Source organism: Pelobates fuscus, chromosome 8 (assembly GCF_036172605.1).
Source record: "Pelobates fuscus isolate aPelFus1 chromosome 8, aPelFus1.pri, whole genome shotgun sequence".
NCBI lineage: Eukaryota > Metazoa > Chordata > Amphibia > Anura > Pelobatidae > Pelobates > Pelobates fuscus.
In genome coordinates, this window is record NC_086324.1 from 18,713,635 (window position 1) to 18,733,091 (window position 19,457).

General features: G+C 38.7%; 1 protein-coding gene across 2 annotated transcripts in view; it reads left to right on the top strand.

The window, feature by feature from the left end:
* The window catches only part of MGAT5 (alpha-1,6-mannosylglycoprotein 6-beta-N-acetylglucosaminyltransferase), a 105,094-nt gene that overhangs the window by 20,096 nt on the left and 65,541 nt on the right, over positions 1-19,457 (top strand). For both annotated transcript variants that reach the window (XM_063429347.1, XM_063429346.1), the window contains exons 2-3: positions 7,578-7,950; positions 18,462-18,629. In XM_063429347.1, the coding sequence (XP_063285417.1) occupies positions 7,710-7,950; positions 18,462-18,629 (409 nt within the window). In that variant the 5' untranslated portion in view covers positions 7,578-7,709. The remainder of the gene's footprint in view (positions 1-7,577; positions 7,951-18,461; positions 18,630-19,457) is intronic.

The window sequence follows — 19,457 nt, forward strand, 5'->3', positions numbered from 1 at the left end:
TCTCCTTGTAGGAAGCTCTGCTCATGGTTAATACGACACATGTCCATGAGAAATACAGTGAAATAGATTGTTCTCTGTTCTATATTATTCAGAGAGGTGTGTATATGAAAAAGGAAAAAAAAGATTTCATAATGCATTAGAAATAAGAGACAACGTAACCCTCCTTATGTCGCTCAAGGGATCAAACTCCATGTATGGGTTAATTTGTAGTTGCGAGATGCTGCACTGTTAGGAAATCCAAACAAGCCATCAGTGCTATACAATACCTTAAATCTGCTCCTTGTGAATTTACTGCCTGGAATAGGCAGGTCAGAGCCTTGCTTGTTGGAATATTGATTACACATGCCAGTCAAGTCTATTTCATCTCCGAAAAGACACCAGGAAGTCTCTGATAATTAAAGGAAGATTTCTATGCTCTATTATTATAGCAGGAGTAGTTTGCGTGTGACATTTTGTCCCAGGGCAAAAGAGTGACTGCCAAAATCAGCATAGCACCTAGACTGAATAAGTTCCTTTGTCTATGAATTAAATTGTTTGCCTGATTTATCTCTTGGGAATCGTACCAGGTGTCACGAATGTATCGAAAGGTTGCTGCATCTTTCACAGACCGTAGAACTTAATTTTCAACATAAACGTTGCGCAAGCAGGAGTTTCTCAAATTATTTAACTCTTGTATTGGTTAATTTGCTGGTTTATTTTTGACGTTCATGCACAAGCAGTGCCTCAGCAATGACGTATGGTTACATGCCCTTCACATTACAAACTAGTGACAAACGGTTGGAAAGATATAAATATAATATTTTTTTTTCCCTGGGCTGGCAACTTCGGCAAACCTGGGTGAGTGTGATGGTAGTTGTGGCCTGTAGCACTGCAAGTGTCTACTTACCCTTGGGAGAATAATTATGGGAGTTAAGGAGTGTAGCACTGTAAGAGTGGGTTTCATTACAGTCAGAGCTGTGATGCCTTTTAATTTTGCTTTAACTGTCCATTCCCAGGATATTTCAAATTATGCCTATATTCCCTTATATTTAAAGGGATAATATTGTCACCAGAACAACTACAGCCTATTGTATTTGTTCTGGTGAGTATAATTATTCCCTTAAGGCTTATTTCAGAGAAAATGCAGTGTTTACAGCCAGGGGGTCTAGATTGTGGTTTTAACACGATAGGTTGTGGAATACATGACCCTAAGTGTCCATTTAACAAATGGGTTTGTGTGGACTGAAATCTAACATTTATATGTAGAAACCAACATTGACATAATTTAATTTATTTATATCTGTGCTATAAACTTGTTTCTCTATATTAGCTTTCTGTCAATAACTGATTAATAACAAGCCCTTTGACCTGATTGTCCGCATAGAGAAAGGAAAAGTGGCCAAAACAATATTTCTCCTCCGATACAATGTCTGCCTTGGCTGTGCCAGCACTGATCTGGATTGTGATGTAATTTGCCAAGTCTTTAATTCAGAATAAAACATAATGGAACCTCACATGAAAAAGGCTAACACAAGTTATTGGTGATTTTCTGTATTTTATTCAATGACTCCTGCCCTTTTGACAGAGAGTTGATTGATAATTTTTATTTACTTTTTTTCTTAATTTGAGAGAGAAACACAATTACGTTTTGTTTACATTTTGATGACATGTATAACTTGGTGATATGAAGGAATACTAGTGACAGGTCATAGTATTGTCAGAATGGTATGTAAAGTCATAAAATAGTCATACATTAACACACTGCTATAAAACAATGGTTTGTGCAATATAGTATCTACTAAGTGTCAATCCTGATGCTGAGAAAGATAAAGCAAAGATGAAAGGCTAAAATCTATAAATAATGCAAATAAGGAAGTCCGTGGAAGATTGTGGAGAGGAAATTGGTTAAGGATTAAGAGAAGAAGGTTTACAAGGCCATGATGTGATTACAGTTCATACATTTTACTTTTATATTCTGAGAAATTCCACAGGTAAGAAACAAAGTATACACCTGTGATTCTTAAAGGGTTACTCCAACTACCATGACAACTTCAGTGATTCAAGTGGTCATGGTGGTAGGTGTCAATTTGTCAGTGTTTCAGCTTGTAACACTACCCATACTGGGATATTCTTAATTGTATTCTGGGGGCTTGTTGCACCGTTCCGTTTTGCAGAAACCTAGTTTTCATTTCAAAGGTGCAGGTGCAGAATCTGTGCCTCAAAATTCTTTAAGATGAAGTGATGTCCCTATTAAATACATTAAATGGGCACTGTTGTCTCCAGAACAACTTTAGCTTAATGAAGCAGTTGTGACTGACACAGCCTGCATGAAAACCAAATGGTTTCATTTTCAATTAGATGTAACACATGTTAAATGTTTTTTTTTTTATCTCCTGCTTTGTAAATTTAACTTTAATCACATACAGGAGGCTCATGCAGGGTCTATCAAGCTATCTACCGTGCAGGAGATAGGAAATTCTAAATTAAACATAATTTGCAATAAAGGAAGTGTAAACATTAGATGACTCTTTACAGGAAGTAAAGTGGTAGAGATTTGACCTGTGAGACCAGTGTTCTCTTCACCAAAACTGCTTCATTAAGCTGAAGTTGTTTTGGTGACTATAGTGTCTTTAAATACCTTGATTTGAATGGGTGTGTGTGGCATTTATTTGGTGAAATTGCATACTAGGATTTGGCTTTATAATTGTGTGTTGCAAGCTGAAATCCAGAAACAAAATTGCGGTCCGAGGTTTTAAGACCTCTTATACTTTGTAGCGTGTGAGATCATACTCTTACCCAGGGCTTGACAGATCTGTTTGGAATCTACACCTTGTTCCAAATTATTATGCAAATTATATTTTTCTCATTTACCTAAATAATTTATGTAAATAACAGTCAGCATAATTCTCATGTTATCAACTATTAAGAGTACAATTCAAATTTTATTAAACAAACCTCCTAATGATAACAGGATTTTTTTTAAACATAAAAAACTTACAATGCACTGTTCCAAATTATTACGCACAGTAAGTTTCAAAACACTTTATAGGTTGTAAAGAATTGAAAATTGTCATTTGTTGTGTTTGCAGCATATTTACTGAAATCAAAAGCTATTTCAATCAAACTTCTAACAACATTTTAACTTTGTAAACATTTTAACAGGTCACGTTACATTTTAACACATGACCCCTTATTTGATAGCAGCTTCACAAGTCTTGCATCCATTGAACTTGTTTCTATGTTTCTATCCATTGAACTTGTGAGGTTTTTTTTTTTTTAACAGTTTCTGCTTGAATTTGTTTGCAAGATGTCAGAATAGCCTCCCATAGCTGCTGTTTGGATGTAAACTGCCTCCCACCCTCATAGATCTTTTGCTTGAGGATGCTCCAATGGTTCTCAATAGGATTGAGGTCAGGGGAGGATGGAGGCCACACCATGACTTTCTCTCCTTTTATCCCCCATAGTAGCCATTGATGCAGAGGTATTCTTTGCAGCATGAGATGGTGCATTGTCATGTATAAAGATGATTTTATTACGGAAAGCATAGTTCTTCCTTCTGTACCAGGGAAGAAAGTGGTTAGTCAGAAACTATACATACTTTGCAGAGGTCATCTTTACACCTTCGGGGACCCTTAAGGGGCCGACCAGCTCTCTTAGCATGATTCCGGCCAAAAACATGACTCCACCACCGCCTTGCTGACGTCGCAGCCTTGTTGGAACAGGATGGCCATCCACCAACCATCCACTACTCCATCCACCTGGACCATCCAGGGTCATCAGTGAACAGGACTGTTTGAAAATTAGTCTTCATGCATTTTTCTGCCCAATGCAGACGTTTCTGCTTGTGAGCATTAGTTAGTGGTGGCCGAATAGAAGGTTTATGCACAGTTACAAGACTCTGGAGGACTCTACACCTTGATGTCCGTGGGACTCCAGAGGCACCAGCAGCTTCAAATATCGGTTTGCTGCTATGTAATAGTATTTTAGCAGCTGCTCTCTTGATCCGATGCATGGATCTGGCAGAAATCTTCCTCAATGTGCCTTTATCTGCACGAACCCGTCTGTACTCTGAATCAGCCACAAATCTCTTAATAGTGCGATGATCACGCTTAAGTTTTCGTGAAATATCGAATGTTTTCATACCTCGTCCAAAACATTGAACTATTTCATTCTTTTCGGCAGCAGAGAGATCCTTTTTCTTCCCCATATTGCATGAAAATGGTGCTCTGCTTAGTAATGTGGAACACCCTCCGTTAGTTGTTTTTCCTTAAATTGGGCTCACCTTGCAATCTAATTATCACAGGTGTCCGAGATTGTTTTCAGTGATCAAAAGAGCCCCGAGACACAATGCCATCCATGAGTTAAACTGAAAAACAAAATATTTAATCTTTGTGACACTTAAATAGAATTTGCATAATAATTTGGAACATGGTGTAGGAGCAAGCTAAAAAAGTTAGGAACCAGCTTAATGTGGTGTTTCTGGTGACTCTAACCTGTCCCTGTAGCCTTTTCAATGTAAACACTGCATTTTCAGAGAAAAGGCAGTGTTTACATTGCTGTCTACGAAGACCTCTAGTGGCTGTCACTCAGACGGCCACTAGAGAGTCCTGTGTCAGTGCACTGCATGGAGGCGCTGAATTTCACCCATACAGAACATGCGCAATATCCTCCCAATGTGTTCCTATGGGAAAGCATTGACTTAGCTGAGATCATAAAGATTGATGAACTCGGCAATGGAGGCGGGACAAGCCATGGCAAAACCTGCACAGCGTGGGGAAAAAGGGTGAGTAGAAAAACCAATCATGTGATCGGAGGGGGGCAGGTACCTAAACAGGCACACACTCTCTGACAGACACACACACACACACACACACACACACACACACACACTGACAGATATACATACATACATACATACATACATACATACATACATACATACATACATACACACACACTTTCTCAAACACTCACAAACTTAAATTTTGTATTTTAATCCACCCAGCCTCCCTACATTTGGGAGAGCTGAGTGGACTTTCCCTGGGGTCCAGTGGGGCTGCACTCTCTTCCTGTGTGAGAGGGAGCAGTAATCTACCACACAGCTACTCTCTGCTCCCTGTGATGCCGGGGCTGTAATGACGTCATATTCCAGCTCCCGGCATCATTAAACAGCGCGAGGGAGCAGCCGACCGCCTTGATGATCCACTAAGCTGGCCACTTCCATAAATCCCAGGGCGGCCGGCTACAACGCTCACTAAGCCGGCCGCTTCCATAAAGCCCAGGGCGGCCGGTTCCAATGTTCACTAAGCCGTCTTCCTCCATGTATGTTTTACATAAAAAGCTGACAAATCCCAGACGCCAGGGCCAGATTTTTATTCGCCCTGGCGCCCGGAATTTGTCGAGCCCTGCTCTTATCTATGATCTCTGTAGCGGAGCTCCAATACCTAGCATAAGTATCTCCGCTATTTCTTCCTTGTTGCTGAAATAAGCAGTGTAATAATCCAAGACCCTTTCCCCCAGCAACTAGACAACACATAGTTCTGGGAGTCAAATGATTTTATTTTGTCCACACACGGCTTTTATGCACAGATCCTTACATCTTCCATACAATAATACAGGGCTTTTCCTCCCACGATCCTCTACAGAAAAATATACAATATTCTAAAAAAAAAAAAACCTAAAATACATTTTACTATATTCGGAACCCCACAAAAGTAATATCACCGAATATCTTGGATATGAGCACACACTTTGCCAAAATATCACTCAGATCCCGTCATTGGTTTCTTTCCCTTAGAGCTACTGCATGAGCACAGTGGGTGGGAAGGCAAAAAAAGAACAAGTGCCGATACGCAAGGTAGAGACATGAGAGTCCTCTCCCATTGCGTCTCTCATCCGGGGGAGGTGTCACGGCAAGGGCACACTATTCACTGTAGCACTATAGAACATTGCCATTTAATGTAATTGAGGTAGTGCATATATGAACTGGCTGGCTGGTAGAGGTGGTATTGTAAATTTCAAAAGGGTTTAATTTGATTGTATGGGAGGGCAGAAGGCTTACAACCTAAATTTCTGTATGAAGCTGGGACCCCAACAGAGCTACTTTGTAAGGTATGAGAAGTCACACATAAGCGGCCTGGATGTCTGGTTTCAGCATAAACCAACTCTCTCATTTGCAATATGCCTTGATTCCCTCCTTGATAAAGAGTCCTTTGATTTGGCCATCAGCTTCCAAGATAAACCTCTGTGTTCCAGTATAATATCCAAAAGAGACACCAACACTTACCCACAGATCAACAACAATAAATTCTCCTTCCCTATTGGGACAAGCACAATCTTCTAATCAAGCCTAAGCATGATTTGGGAACAAGGGGACCACACAAAGTTGGTTCAGTAAACGAACAACGAGGGGTACGGACAGCCGAACAAAGGGAATAAATGTGTAGTTAGGTCCTCTATTCCGCTACAGCCTCTCTCCCTGCAAGATGAGCCAGACAGCGGTTTTACTTGGAAAGCAACATTTGATGTGCTGTAGTTTTTGCATAGCTCGATATACTTAATTGTTCCTATGCAGCGAATATGCTACCATTACCTTCCCGTTGTAAAGATTGCAATCCTCCTCCGGAAAATTATGTTTATAATGGGCATTAATTAAAATATCCTCTAATCAACAAAGGCAGCGCAAAATTTGTTTTTTTTTGTTGTTGTTGTTTTAATACTCAAGAAATGTGCCGTTTTTACCAAACGTCGAGGTGTATAAATGTGCGCCTGTTGAGAGCTTGCACAAGTGTATGTGGGATGAGCATGTGTCTTAATCTAGGGAGAGTGAAAAAAGTACAGTGATTACATTTTTTCCCACTTACCGTCTCTCAGGTTTATCACTAAACACTCAATTCTATAGAACTGACAATGAATTGTAAAACTTAGGCAAAAATAAATGATTTGCAAAAATTCTCCAATTCACTATAATCCCAGATTTTGCTTTAAAATATTTTTTACAAATAAAAAAAATTTCCCTCTTGTTTTCATTTTGCGCTTCTGTTTAAAATTCGATGTTCAGTGAATAGCAATAAGTGATGTGGCTGTAGTCTCATTTTAGTATGATGTGGTGTAAGACAATAGCTTGTCACTGCTAGTTGATAGCAGGTGATGCATGTGCACCTGAGGCCCGTAAGTTGCCATGTAAGCAATGCATATACAAAGAGGAGCTGGTAGACTGAAACTCCAATCATCCTATGTTGCAGCTAAGCTATTTGGCATTAGGTTTTAACATTGACTGGGTGCAGTATTTAGACAAAAAAAACCTATGGTGTTGGGCTGTTTTTTTTTTTTAAATGTATTTATTTATTTATTTTAACTTTTTTTTTTTTTTTTCATCTATTGATTTTTTTTATCATGGTATTGTTGTTGCGCCTGTAGCCATCGAGCCTGTGGACATTTGCCCCCCATGTAGTTATGACTCAGAACTGGCACAGCCCATTGCCAACCATTGTTTGAAAGCTGATCCTGTTTATATAGTAATGATTACATTGCCGATCACGGCATAGCCGAGGGTTATCCATCTTCTCATGTAAGTAATGTGCTTTTTCTCTCTGCAGCGCTATGGAGCTGAGAAGCTGGAGTCTTGATGGTAAGGAGAGGCCATCCAACGCCCAATGAATGTAGATTTGCCATGGCTTTGAACGCTTGCATCACACCTTGAAATTACCACACTGATACATCGGAAAGCCATGGCGCTCTTTACTCCATGGAAGCTTTCCTCTCAGAAGCTCGGTTTCTTCCTGGTGACTTTTGGTTTCATTTGGGGTATGATGTTATTGCATTTTACAATACAGCAGCGGACTCAGCACGAGAGCAGCACAATGCTCCGCGAGCAGATTCTAGATCTCAGCAAGAAATACATCAAAGCTCTGGCAGAGGAAAATCAGAACGTAGTAGACGGACCATATGTCGGGACAATGACTGCGTATGGTAAGAAAAAACGCTTTATACCATGTCTGAACAAGTGTATACTACGCATTTCATTATTGGGTCTTGATGCACAATCGTTGGAAAACAGCCCCCAATTTTTTTTTTAAAACCACCGATTAACAAAACCATTACAATTTCAAAAATAAATTTTCTGGAGATTATGTAATTCACAGGTGTTTGTGGCCTTTTTTTTTTTTTTTTTTAATCATTATCTTGATCATTTTAATAGCATTTTGAACATAACAGACCATAAGATCAAGATTAAACAAAAAAAAAAGTAAAATCTGTATTCTCTCAAGTGTTATCTGTACAATTTGAGGCCATCATTGAGAACAGGTAGGTGGAAGAGAGACACATTTATAGCATGTAAGAATCAGGAGACTGTCTAGATATTCCTATTTCTTTGAAGAATTAAAACCATTTCCTATGGTGATGTACAGAGTTGCCCAGCTGAGCATAGCCCACAGAGAATATTAACAGGAGTCTGCCATTCATATCATTTTCCTGTGGGTGACCGTTTGGGAAGTGCAGCCCAGCAAGAGAGGATTGGTCAAGAAAGAATGGGTTTGTTTGGACCAATAGAAAGAGATGTGAAGGACTGGTGAAAGGGATTTTTTATGTTTTCATAACTTAATTAGTTGCTTTAGAAGGGAATGTTTTTGTTTTCTATGCGTGACCGTTCCCTTTCCAAGTACCGCTGGTACATGTCTTACGATGTTTCCAAATTTTGTATGACGTGAAGACAAGGGAAGTCAAACATTTTTACTGTGTGTCTCAAAGTAGAAGTTCTGGTCATATGTGATATACATTTCTACCTTTTGCTTTGGAACTATGGTTCCATGACCTAAAATGGACAGACATGAGAATGTGCCTTTAATAACTTGTTCCTCGGTGGACCCTTGTTTGGGACATTTAGAGAATCTATCTAATTTCCATGTCAGACTTATATCGGCCGCAAGGGGAGCCCATACCAAAATGCTGAAAAAGTTCTGCTTGTTCATTGCAGCTAGAGGGGTATTGGCTACACCTAACTTACAACTTCCCAAAGAAGGTCAAATTGATCATCTTGACCATCTTCCTTATGGATGGCTGGGGTCAGTCTGGTATGTAACCAACCTATATTCCTTCCGTAATGGCACATTTAAGCAAAAACCTGCTTGAGACCTGAGTGGGGATTAATGAGAGGGCATGTTTTGTCTCTTCTCAGTGTTATATCGTCTGTGTGATGCATGTACAAACAATAGTTTGTTCTCAGTGTGCGTCTTGTGGCTGTCATTTGGTAAATACTCCTTGTGACAGTAGTCCTTTTGTGTTCTTGTCATCCTGTGCCCATTATTTGTGCAGGGTATGTTGAATGTATTTCTTGTCTGTACCTCTTCCCCTTTTTCTGTCCTATTGTTTCCGCAACAGGGCTTTGTCACAGGGACACTGCCAGAACAGTTTAAACTAGCCTCAATCTCCTATCAGCCCTTGACCCCACCCTTCCTTGTACTATAGTGTAAATGAGGCTTTTGGGGGCTTAAAATGTGTGCTGTGTTCATTAAAGAGTTGATGTTTAACCTTCTCCAAGTGTCGTCTGGTGTTTGGAAAAGGGTGGAAAGGCCCTAAGTGATCCCAGTCAAGCCTCCGCGACTGAAGTGCTCCAGGGTCCCTGATAGCTACGAGGAAGCAGACTTGGCGGATGTACTTGGTCAGAGCACTGAAGCTCTGTTACACTCCTGTTTTGTCCCTGGAATGTACTTTCATGCTTTATGAGGAAAGGAATATATGCAAGGATTTAAAGCGACACTATAGTTCTTTAGTACCTTAATTGACTTGTTCTGGTGTCTATAGTCTGTCCCTGCATGCTTTTCAATGTAAACGCTGCCTTTTCAGAGAAAAGGGCAGTGTCTAAATTGCTGCCTAGGAGCACCTCTAGTGGCAGTCACACAGAATGCCACTAGAGGTGTTTCCTGGGTCGGCGTTGCATAATGTGCATCACAGACGTTCTGTGTCTCTACGCTCTGCATTGAGTCGCTGAGTGTTTCACATAGCGATGCATTTATTTAATGCATCTCTGTGAGGAGATGCTGATTGCCACAGTGTGGTGTGTTTTGCCATGCATGCGCATTAGCCTCCTAATGCTTTCCTTTGGTTCAAGGAGGCATAGCGTGTGTGGGGCCAATCTCAAGGAGATCTACTCCGCACTGGAAAAAGATAATGTAAATCACGGTGGCTAAGTTTGTATTCCTGACATTATAGTATTCCTTTAAGTTGCAAATAGTCTGTTCTCATAAAACCCCATTGGTGTCCATGGATGGATATTATACACATTTGTTTATCCAAATCCAGCTATATGTTTTGTGTGGGCTTTGTTTATGTTTTCCCAAAACGTGTTCTGTTTTTAAATGTATTGTTTAAATGTGAACTATTTTAGAAGTATCACTTCCTAGTTGCAGTAAAGGAATGTTTATGGACTTCCCCCAGCTGTGAAGCTGTTTCCTTAGTTATAATATATGGTATATATGCAATATCTCATTTTGAAATTTCCCTCTAAGCCTCTGTCGATTGTGTAGATTATACTAAATACTTCTAATTTTAGTACATTAAATACTTCTAATTTTAGTACACTGAATACTTCTAGTTTTAGTGATTTGCCATCTAGTCCAATTCAAGTTATGTGTCTCCCAGCCCTCTCTGTCCCTCATTGTATGCTGTTTGCAGCCCTATTCACAAAACTGTTAACTCTGCTGTGAATAAACTGATCTACTATCGGCTCACTGCGAGGTTCCACTCTGATCTGATGCTTTTAAACCTCTTAATTGGTGCAGTCTCTTCCTGTTATAGGAGCAAGGGGCATGTCTGATCTTGACACTTCCTTGTGCAAGTGAATTGGATTTTGGACCTCTAGACCCAGCACTCTGCCTATAATTACAAAGTTAAATGAACTAATGCAGAGACCCACTTCTCTATCCAAACTGAGTGGTTGGAGTTTGGCAGCTTTTTGTCAAACTGCTCAAAAGATTTGAACCAAACTTACTGGGGGTGTGGGTTAGTGCCCAAAGGTTATTTTCCCTATAACCACTTTTGCAGAAGTGTCCCGTAGATATGGGTATTATGATCTTAAAACTTCTTCTGGATCTTTAAAGCAGTATTTTATTAATGGAACAATGCAAACCTTCTTGGTAATGAAGGAACTCACATGATATAGAGCCACAAGTATAAACTGGGCTCAACTTGAACTGTATCATGTGAGTTCCTTCATATCATTATGACATCTCTTTTATTTGAGAATTTGAGTGGTTTTTATGATTTGCTGTGAATCACACTGTGTACTCTACCATTACATTGGCTTCCTGTATCCTATAGGAGTCAATTCAAAGTACTAACAAAGCACTGAACAATTCTAGCCCCTTCTAGATCCCTCTCCGCTCTGCCTATGACCACCTCCTGTCCGCCGCTCAAAACCATACGGCCAACTCACTCTTGCAGGACTTCTCGCGGGCGGCTCCCTTCCTGTGGAATTGCCTGCCTACAACCATCAGACTCTCCCCTAGTCTCCAATCTTTAGGAAGTGCCTTTAAAACCCATCTCTTCAGGAAAGCTTATGGCCTCCCAGAGTAACCTCTACCTCACATACCTCTTGCTCTCTCTTAAAGGGCAGCACTATATTCTCTCCTCCCCCTGTCCTATTGTGTTTTATAACTCACCTCCTCTAGACTGTAAGCTTGTTTGAGCAAGGTCCTCTTTTGTTCCTGCAAGTTTTTGTAATGGTCTAATTTATTGTTAAATCTCTCCCTCTTTGTGGGTTATACAGTTTGCTTTGTATTGTTAAAGGAGACACACACACATGTGTTGGAACTGCTGAATTTTATTTCACTACAAGCTACTGTATATACCTTAAAAAATAACATTAATCCAAAACAGAAACCTATCTGGACTTTGACAGCATCCCTGTTTTAATAACCAAAAGAAGCAAACCCATCTGAAACCTTAATTATATGAAATCATTTTTTTGAAACTCATCCAGCGTCTCTCTGGTGACGAAGATTGAAGCTGAATACATGTTCTTGTTGTCTGTTTTCCGTGTTTACTTTCCCAAATCTGCTGAATACATTTTATTGTTTAGTTCAGATGTTGTCAGCACATCATACGCCAGATCCTGCATTGTGTGCTTTTTTTTCTTTTGACATTTGCGTTGTGAAGACAGTGTGATTTGCTGTGCAGCCCTCCCTCTTATTTTACCGAGCTTGTGCCCTATTCCCAAGGTTCTCCATTGCATTATTATCTACTTGCTAAATTGATGGACTTAAAGGATGTATTCGAAATACTTTATGCAGTATTTAAATCGCTTCCAGAACGCAGGAAAATTTTGTATTTAAAAGTCATCTCCAAGTATTGTATATACAGGTCGTTTTTTGCATCAAAGAACCATTTATTGTAAGTGGTAGCATTATATTCAAGAGAGAGAAATGTAGTACAGTGTATGTATTTTATTATATGTTTAATGAATATTTACATGCAAAAGAAAAGAGAGACTGCAACCCTTTTAAAATATGTTTGTACCCAGTCAGGTACCTAAGGCTGCAGGAAATAGGTTTTAGTTTGTTTTCTTGTGTTTTTGTTTATTGTTCTCCAGCTATGAAGTTGTGAGGGTTGCAGCGTTAACGTTCGTAACATTATAGGCAAAGCGTTTGCAGGGATAAGCAATCAGAGATGGTACTGAAAACGGTACCTTTTATTTTAGGTTTGTAATATTTGTATTTTGTAAAGTATCATATTTATGAAATTCCACCGGGTTTTCTCAATTTTTACATCCTTTGTATGGGTTTTCTGCAATTCTGTGTTTACAACTTAAAAGTTAATATTAAAGTACAAAATAAGACTGGTCTGCTTTAAGAAATAAAATGGACTCATAAGACATGTTCTTTTAAACCTGGGTGGGAAGGGGACCTTCAGTGTAGCATTTGGAATTTAGAACATTCGCTTTGTTGAAAGGACTAACACACAGAGGAGATGCTATTTCGAACCTTAAATGATATAAAATACCTAAAACCTTAAATAATATAAAATAATACTGTAATGGTATCTACTCCCATCTAGGTTAAAGCATATAGCTGCCTCTTCTTTGGAAGCCTGCTGGAGAGGTTGTGGTTCTACAGGGTGAATGTTTCATATCTGGCGTCACTGTTCACTGATGGGCTCACTGTGAGTAAAGCTTTCAAAATAGCTTCACACTTAGAAAGCTTTGACCTCAACCTAGACCTATAGATGGGTACAAAAATGGAACTCAACGCACATCCCAACTGTCACCCAAATGGTGGCATCCTTAGTGAAAGAAGAGATTGGATAAAATGTCCCATAGACGCCATCACATATTATCTGTTATTGATATGTTATATTCGCAGTGGAAAGCCTTAGGCATGGGTAGGCAACCTTTGGCACTCCACATGGCAAGGACTGCATCTCCCATAATGCTCTCAGAGCTATAATGCTGGTAAAGATTCAAGGGAGATGTTGTACACAACATTTTGAGGCCTGAAAGTTATCTACCCCTGCCCTAGGGAAACAAGGGTATTGACAGTGTGAACGTAGGCTTTGGATCTAATAGGGCAGTCCCAGCCATACCGTTAACTGTTTTCGTCTTTTTATTGTATTTAAATGTCTGGCATTAAAGTTCTCTTTCAGACTGTAGTGCAAGCTACTAACTTCTATGTTTTTAATGTATGTTCTGCATTCACTCCTGTGTGTTATTTCTGAGACTATGGGAACTTTGATACACCGTGTACTGAATGTCTTATTGTAATTTACTTTGTGCAGACTCAATCAATTTACAAATGGGGAAAACCATTAAAACCAAAGAAAGTTACTTGCGCACTCTCCTAAATCCCCATGCACAGTTAAATAACTGGAGGTTTTTAGTAACTCCAATGGCCGTTAAAGTGTACATAGTTACATAGCTGAAAAGAGACTTGTGTCAATCAAGTTCAGCCTTCCTCACATATGTTTTTGCGGTTGATACAAAAGAAGGCAAAAAACCTAGTCTGTTGCGTTTCCAATTTTGCAACAAACTAGGAAAAAAATCCATCTTGACCCCAAAATAGCAGTTAGATGTCTCCTTGGATCAAGCAGCTATTTCCCCACTAATTAGATATTATATCCCTGTATGTTATGTTTTTGGAAGTATTTATCCAATTGCATTTTAAACATCTTTATGGACTCTGATAAAACCACCTCTTCAGGCAGAGAATTCCATATCCTTATTGCTCTTACTGTAAAAAAAAACCTTTTCTTTGCCCAAGATGAAATCTCCTTTCTTCCAGCCTGCATGTGTGACCTCGTGTCCTATGTATAGCCCTGTTTATAAATAGATTTCCAGATAATGGTTTGTACTGACCCCGAAAATATTTGTATAATGTTATCATATCCCCTCTGAGGCGTCGTTTTTCCAAACTAAAGAGATTAAAAATGTTTAACCTTTCTTCGTAACTAAAATGCTCCGTTCCTTTTATCAATGTTGTAGTTTTTATTTTCTCTCCAATGGCCATTAAAGTGTAAGCTCATCTGCCACGTCAAGGCTAAACCTCTTACGTGAGTTCTACACTAACAGGAGCCAGACAAGCATGCATTGAAAAAAACAAAACTACTTTCAGTCTAAGTACTGCATTGACCTAAAAAGAGAGAGGAGAGTGCATTCTTTTTAATGTGGCCATGATTATCACCCGGTTCCTGTTCAGCTGGCTGTAATCTGCTTCTGTTACAAGACATTACCTTCCCCAGACTTGGGAGAGCTTGATGGCCTGCGGTAGTGCAGCCCAATTATGTAGAATTAGATTTGGATTAATTTCTCTTCGTACAGACTTTCTTCACATCCTGGATAACTGTGTACATCTTCCTCTTCGATGACCTCGTCAGAAGAAAAGCCACAGGACATCCGTTATTTATTTATTTATTTATTTATTTAAATTGGGCTGATTTTCAGTAAATAATGCAATTACATAGTTTGTATTCCTTTTGCTTTATTAAAACCATTTGTATAACAATAATTGTGATTTAAAATGATTGCTACACATTACATATATACTTATGTGTCGTGTACTTGCAATAGTGGGGAAAAAAATAAAATTAATTAATTCATAGGGCGGTCTCTATTAGCTTACAGAGTAGCTTCATTCATACTTTTCTCGTGAATATGCAGCTAATGGACCCAACCAGGAGCAAAAAGAACAAGCAAAAGGGTCTGCGCTAATGAACCAAACCAAGTCGATATTAAAGAGGGGCAGCACACCTAAAATGGTAGGGCTCCCTCAAAACCCCAGGAACGAGTAGAACAATACAAGAAGAAAGAATGGTTGCACTAAAAAAGTATAAATAATATATTGGATAAAAGAGAACACCGAAAGATAAAAACCAGTTATAACAAAATGTGCAATAAAATAACTAAAAGTGACCAATATGATGTCGAAATAAAAAATGGAAAGGAACAGCTGCCAGATCCTGTCGGGAAGATTCTTCTATGGAAGTGGATCACATGACCCGTTCTATACTCGATCCCTAGTAGGTTCTAAGCCTTGTTTTTCACTCCTCTTCTCCAATAAGTTCCTACAATAAAATATTTTATTACCATATAGTTTATATTGTATTTCATAAAATAATGTTGTAAACATAGTCACATGGTAATTAATTAACTAATTTAGGTACCACATTTATTGCTGATATGTTTGTATCTCCTATACATACCTATGTCTGCCACTCAATAAAACAATGTGTTGGTGAAACGGGTTGTAGATAATTTTACAGCCGTTTTAATTGAGGTTATTTGGCTACTTGGAGATTGTGAGTGGGCCATTTTCCTTTGATATTGCTATTATTTTAAATTTTATTGCCTGGCATCCAATTTTACTGTTCCAGTGTGGACTACTCCAAAGAATCCAAGGGGATTATACCACTTATTCCACTCACGCCCACTCACAACAAATACAATTTGTCAAGCCCTGCATTAATATTACAAATAAAAAAAAATGTACTTTACTCAACCCACAATAATAGCAAAGGTTAGGCTATCAGGCTTACCTCAACCAATGTCAACGCTTTTCAATTCATCACGACGTTATGGTCGAATTAGATGGCTTTTCTCAGAAATGCATGAGGACCTACGGCATATGCGTTAAATTCCTAATTTCAGTGCTTCTCATAGAGATGCATTTAATCCATAACGTGATTTGCTATGATAGAGAATTCCTGGTCAACGTTTAGTCTGCTATAACAGAATTCATGCAAAACAAAAACGATGAAGCACTCCTTCTTTGTTTATTTAACTGATGTTAAGACAAAATTTAGCTTTTAGAAAACATCAATGTATTTTATAACACTGTATGATTTAGAAAAATCCCCTCCCTTTATCGGTGCAGAATAATGGCTTCCTGACTCGTGATAAGGCATGTTTTATCAGCCAGTGTTTTTTTTATGGGACATACCGTGGTTTAGTGTGTTGTGTCTCAGAATATTAGAGATTCAGCTCCCTTCGGCTTTTGTGCAGCTCTGATTCCTGAGCTTACTTGTTACCGCTTCCTGCTACAATGATATCTTCTGCTTCATTCTTTGCCTTGACTAACAAAGTCTAACAGCTGTCCTGGGTGGCATAACCAAATTCCAGGATTCACCCTCGCCTCCAGCTTGGAAATTATTATAGAGGGAACAGCGAGCAAAATCTATTTTACAACATGTCTTTAAAATATATATATATTTTAAGCAACAGCAAACAGTGTTCCAATTAATTACATTAATGTTGAAGTATCACTTCTGAAATCCAAATATGGACAGCATTGATTGGCCAAGATTACTGTAGAAGCACTAGTGTCACTGTTAGATTAGCTCTTGCATCCGTGACCGTGATAAGAGTCTAATTGTGTCATTACCAATTTATTTATTTTAACTACCACTCTCACAACGTTCAGCCAGCCTGCTGGGCTTCATGGGAAATGTAACCTTCACACATCTGCATTGCTGAGGTTGTCCATCATGGGCAATGTGCTGTCTTTCAGCCCTTGCCTTCACCTTTCCTGTCCTTGCTGTTCTTATCGGTATATTGGCGGTTTAGTGTAATGAGGTTGTATGTTGCCCAACTTATCTTTTTGTGTACAGCAATGATTATAACCAAATCAAACTGTTCATCTCTAGATGGCCTTAAAGTGGGGGGGAGAGGGGGGGAGTCTGTGCACGTTTAAAGCGACCCCTAAGGTGTAGAGAGAGGAATATTTTCTGCAGTGTTAAAATCATAGAGTGGGGGAGGTGTACCAGCACAGAAAGGCTTCATCTCACCTCGGGAGAATTGCTATTGATCTATCCAGCAGTGTGTATCCTAATGTATTGCTGGGCTAGGTACCCAGGTCATCATCCTGGCAAGTAAAATTAATAAGTGTTTCTTATTCAATCCCTTGTTGTCGTACCCTGTGCAGTACATACAGTTGTTTTTTTTATTTATTTATTTATTTTTTGTTCTCCCTCTGATCACTACTTAAGCAATGTTGTTACTCTTGCAGAATGTTGCTCATTTGTGCAATCTGTTAATTTGCGTGCTTTGTTCCCATCTGAGACTTCCTTGTAATCTCTTCGTTTAAAGGTTTATTTTAAGACCGAGCTACATATTTGTAAGATGAGTAAACACATCCCTTGTGGTCTGTCTTAGAGGAGCATTATCCTGCGACATTAATGCTAGGGTTGTTAATGATTTAATTACGGACATGCACAGGCGAAGCATTTAGATGTATATTTTTCTTTTTCCATAAAATCCCAACGTTTATCTTGTCCGTAACGGTGGGGAATCCCCGTGATAAACAGAGGATTCTGAAAATTAAAGCTGTCAGAAAATGTTACTAGATGTTAGAAGCAAGTAGATTTCAGAAGTTACAAAAAAAGTCACCTTTTATGGTCTCAAGCATGTTTGAAAGGTTTCCAAATAGGAGTATTTCTTAAAATTAAAGATAAATCCAGTGCATGCGTTCATGGCCTAGCAATGTAGGTATATAGATAGGACTGTTTATTCATCTATGTCGTTTGATCTAAAAGCTATGTTTAAAGCAGCAGGCTGGTGCTCTCGTACCCACACAAATGTGGGCGGGACATTGCTGTGTTTGTTTATTTGAATAATCCTGATGGCATTCTCGGAGTGTTGTGGAAATCCACAATATTATTCACTGATATTAGAGTTGTAGTGAATATCACATATTAGGCCACATTTTCAAAATGTAAAAAAAAAAGTCGGCCAAGTTTTGTTATGTCTGCTTGTTTGAGTATAACCCTGTTTTTTCTAGAAAGAACGTTTGTTTATGACTTGTAGATACCATGCAGCGGTATGTCTGAGGATTGATTATAAATACGTGTATTAAAAAAGGTTCTGTTTAAAGCACCAACACACCCACATGTTGACTGTAACTGTGGAATAGAATGCAAGTCTTATTACATATATTGAAAGTCCTTGAATACATTAATGTAACCGTGAAAGAAGATAATGGCCTTTTCTTTTCTTTTAGATCTAAAGAAAACCCTGGCGGTTCTGCTGGATAATATTTTACAACGCATTGGGAAACTAGAGTCTAAAGTGGATAGTCTGGTGATTAATGGTACAGGGTCGAATTCCACAAACGGTACCACGACTGCTATCCCCAGCATTGGAGCTGGGGATAAACTTAACGTAGCAGGTATATAGCTATTGCAATATTGTAGCTTTATGTACATTAATGCAGGGATTGTATATATCTGCTGGTAATGCAGTGGGGCGTGTTTGTTAGCTTAATGGGACAGGTTTATATATATTTTTATATCAATTCAACAGTTAAAGTGTGTATATATATATATATATATATATATATATATATATATATAAACAATTCAAGTCTAGGTTATATCTCCATCTTGTAGAATAGTACTGCGTTGGGTGTACCTCTGTTAGTACGTTAATGTGGTGTGTGTTTTAACGAGGGTCTGCCACTTCAGAGCAGCAGAGGCAGGAAGTTTAAGAAAACAAACCAAAAAAAAAAACCTTATCTCTGCTGCACTTCCACATTGCAGCATCATCGCCTCCCAATATGCCTCAGAAAATTGTATGTGTGCTCGGACATATACCTGAAAACATTTTGTGCATGCAAATGTGTGCACTGAATTTTCTCAAACCGTATTGTGTGTGTATGCCATTAAGGGGTTAAATTAATTACATACATTGCCCAGCCTGGCAAAGTATGTAAAAATAAAATGGGGAGAAAAAAACAACACATTTTAAAAGTTTAACGTTTTAAAACTAGACAATAGACATTTTAAAGTTAGACAATAGCTAACTTTTAGTTGGTTAGTTAATAATATGACAGTTCCCCTTTAATACGGCGAGTGTATATAAGCTGTGTGTATACTTTTTTATTGGACTAACATACTTAAAAGACAAACTTTCGAGAGTTTTCCTATCTCTTCCTCAGATCTGAAGCAGCCTTAGGAAGAGAGGAAAACTCTTGAAAACTTGTCTTTTAGGTATTCTG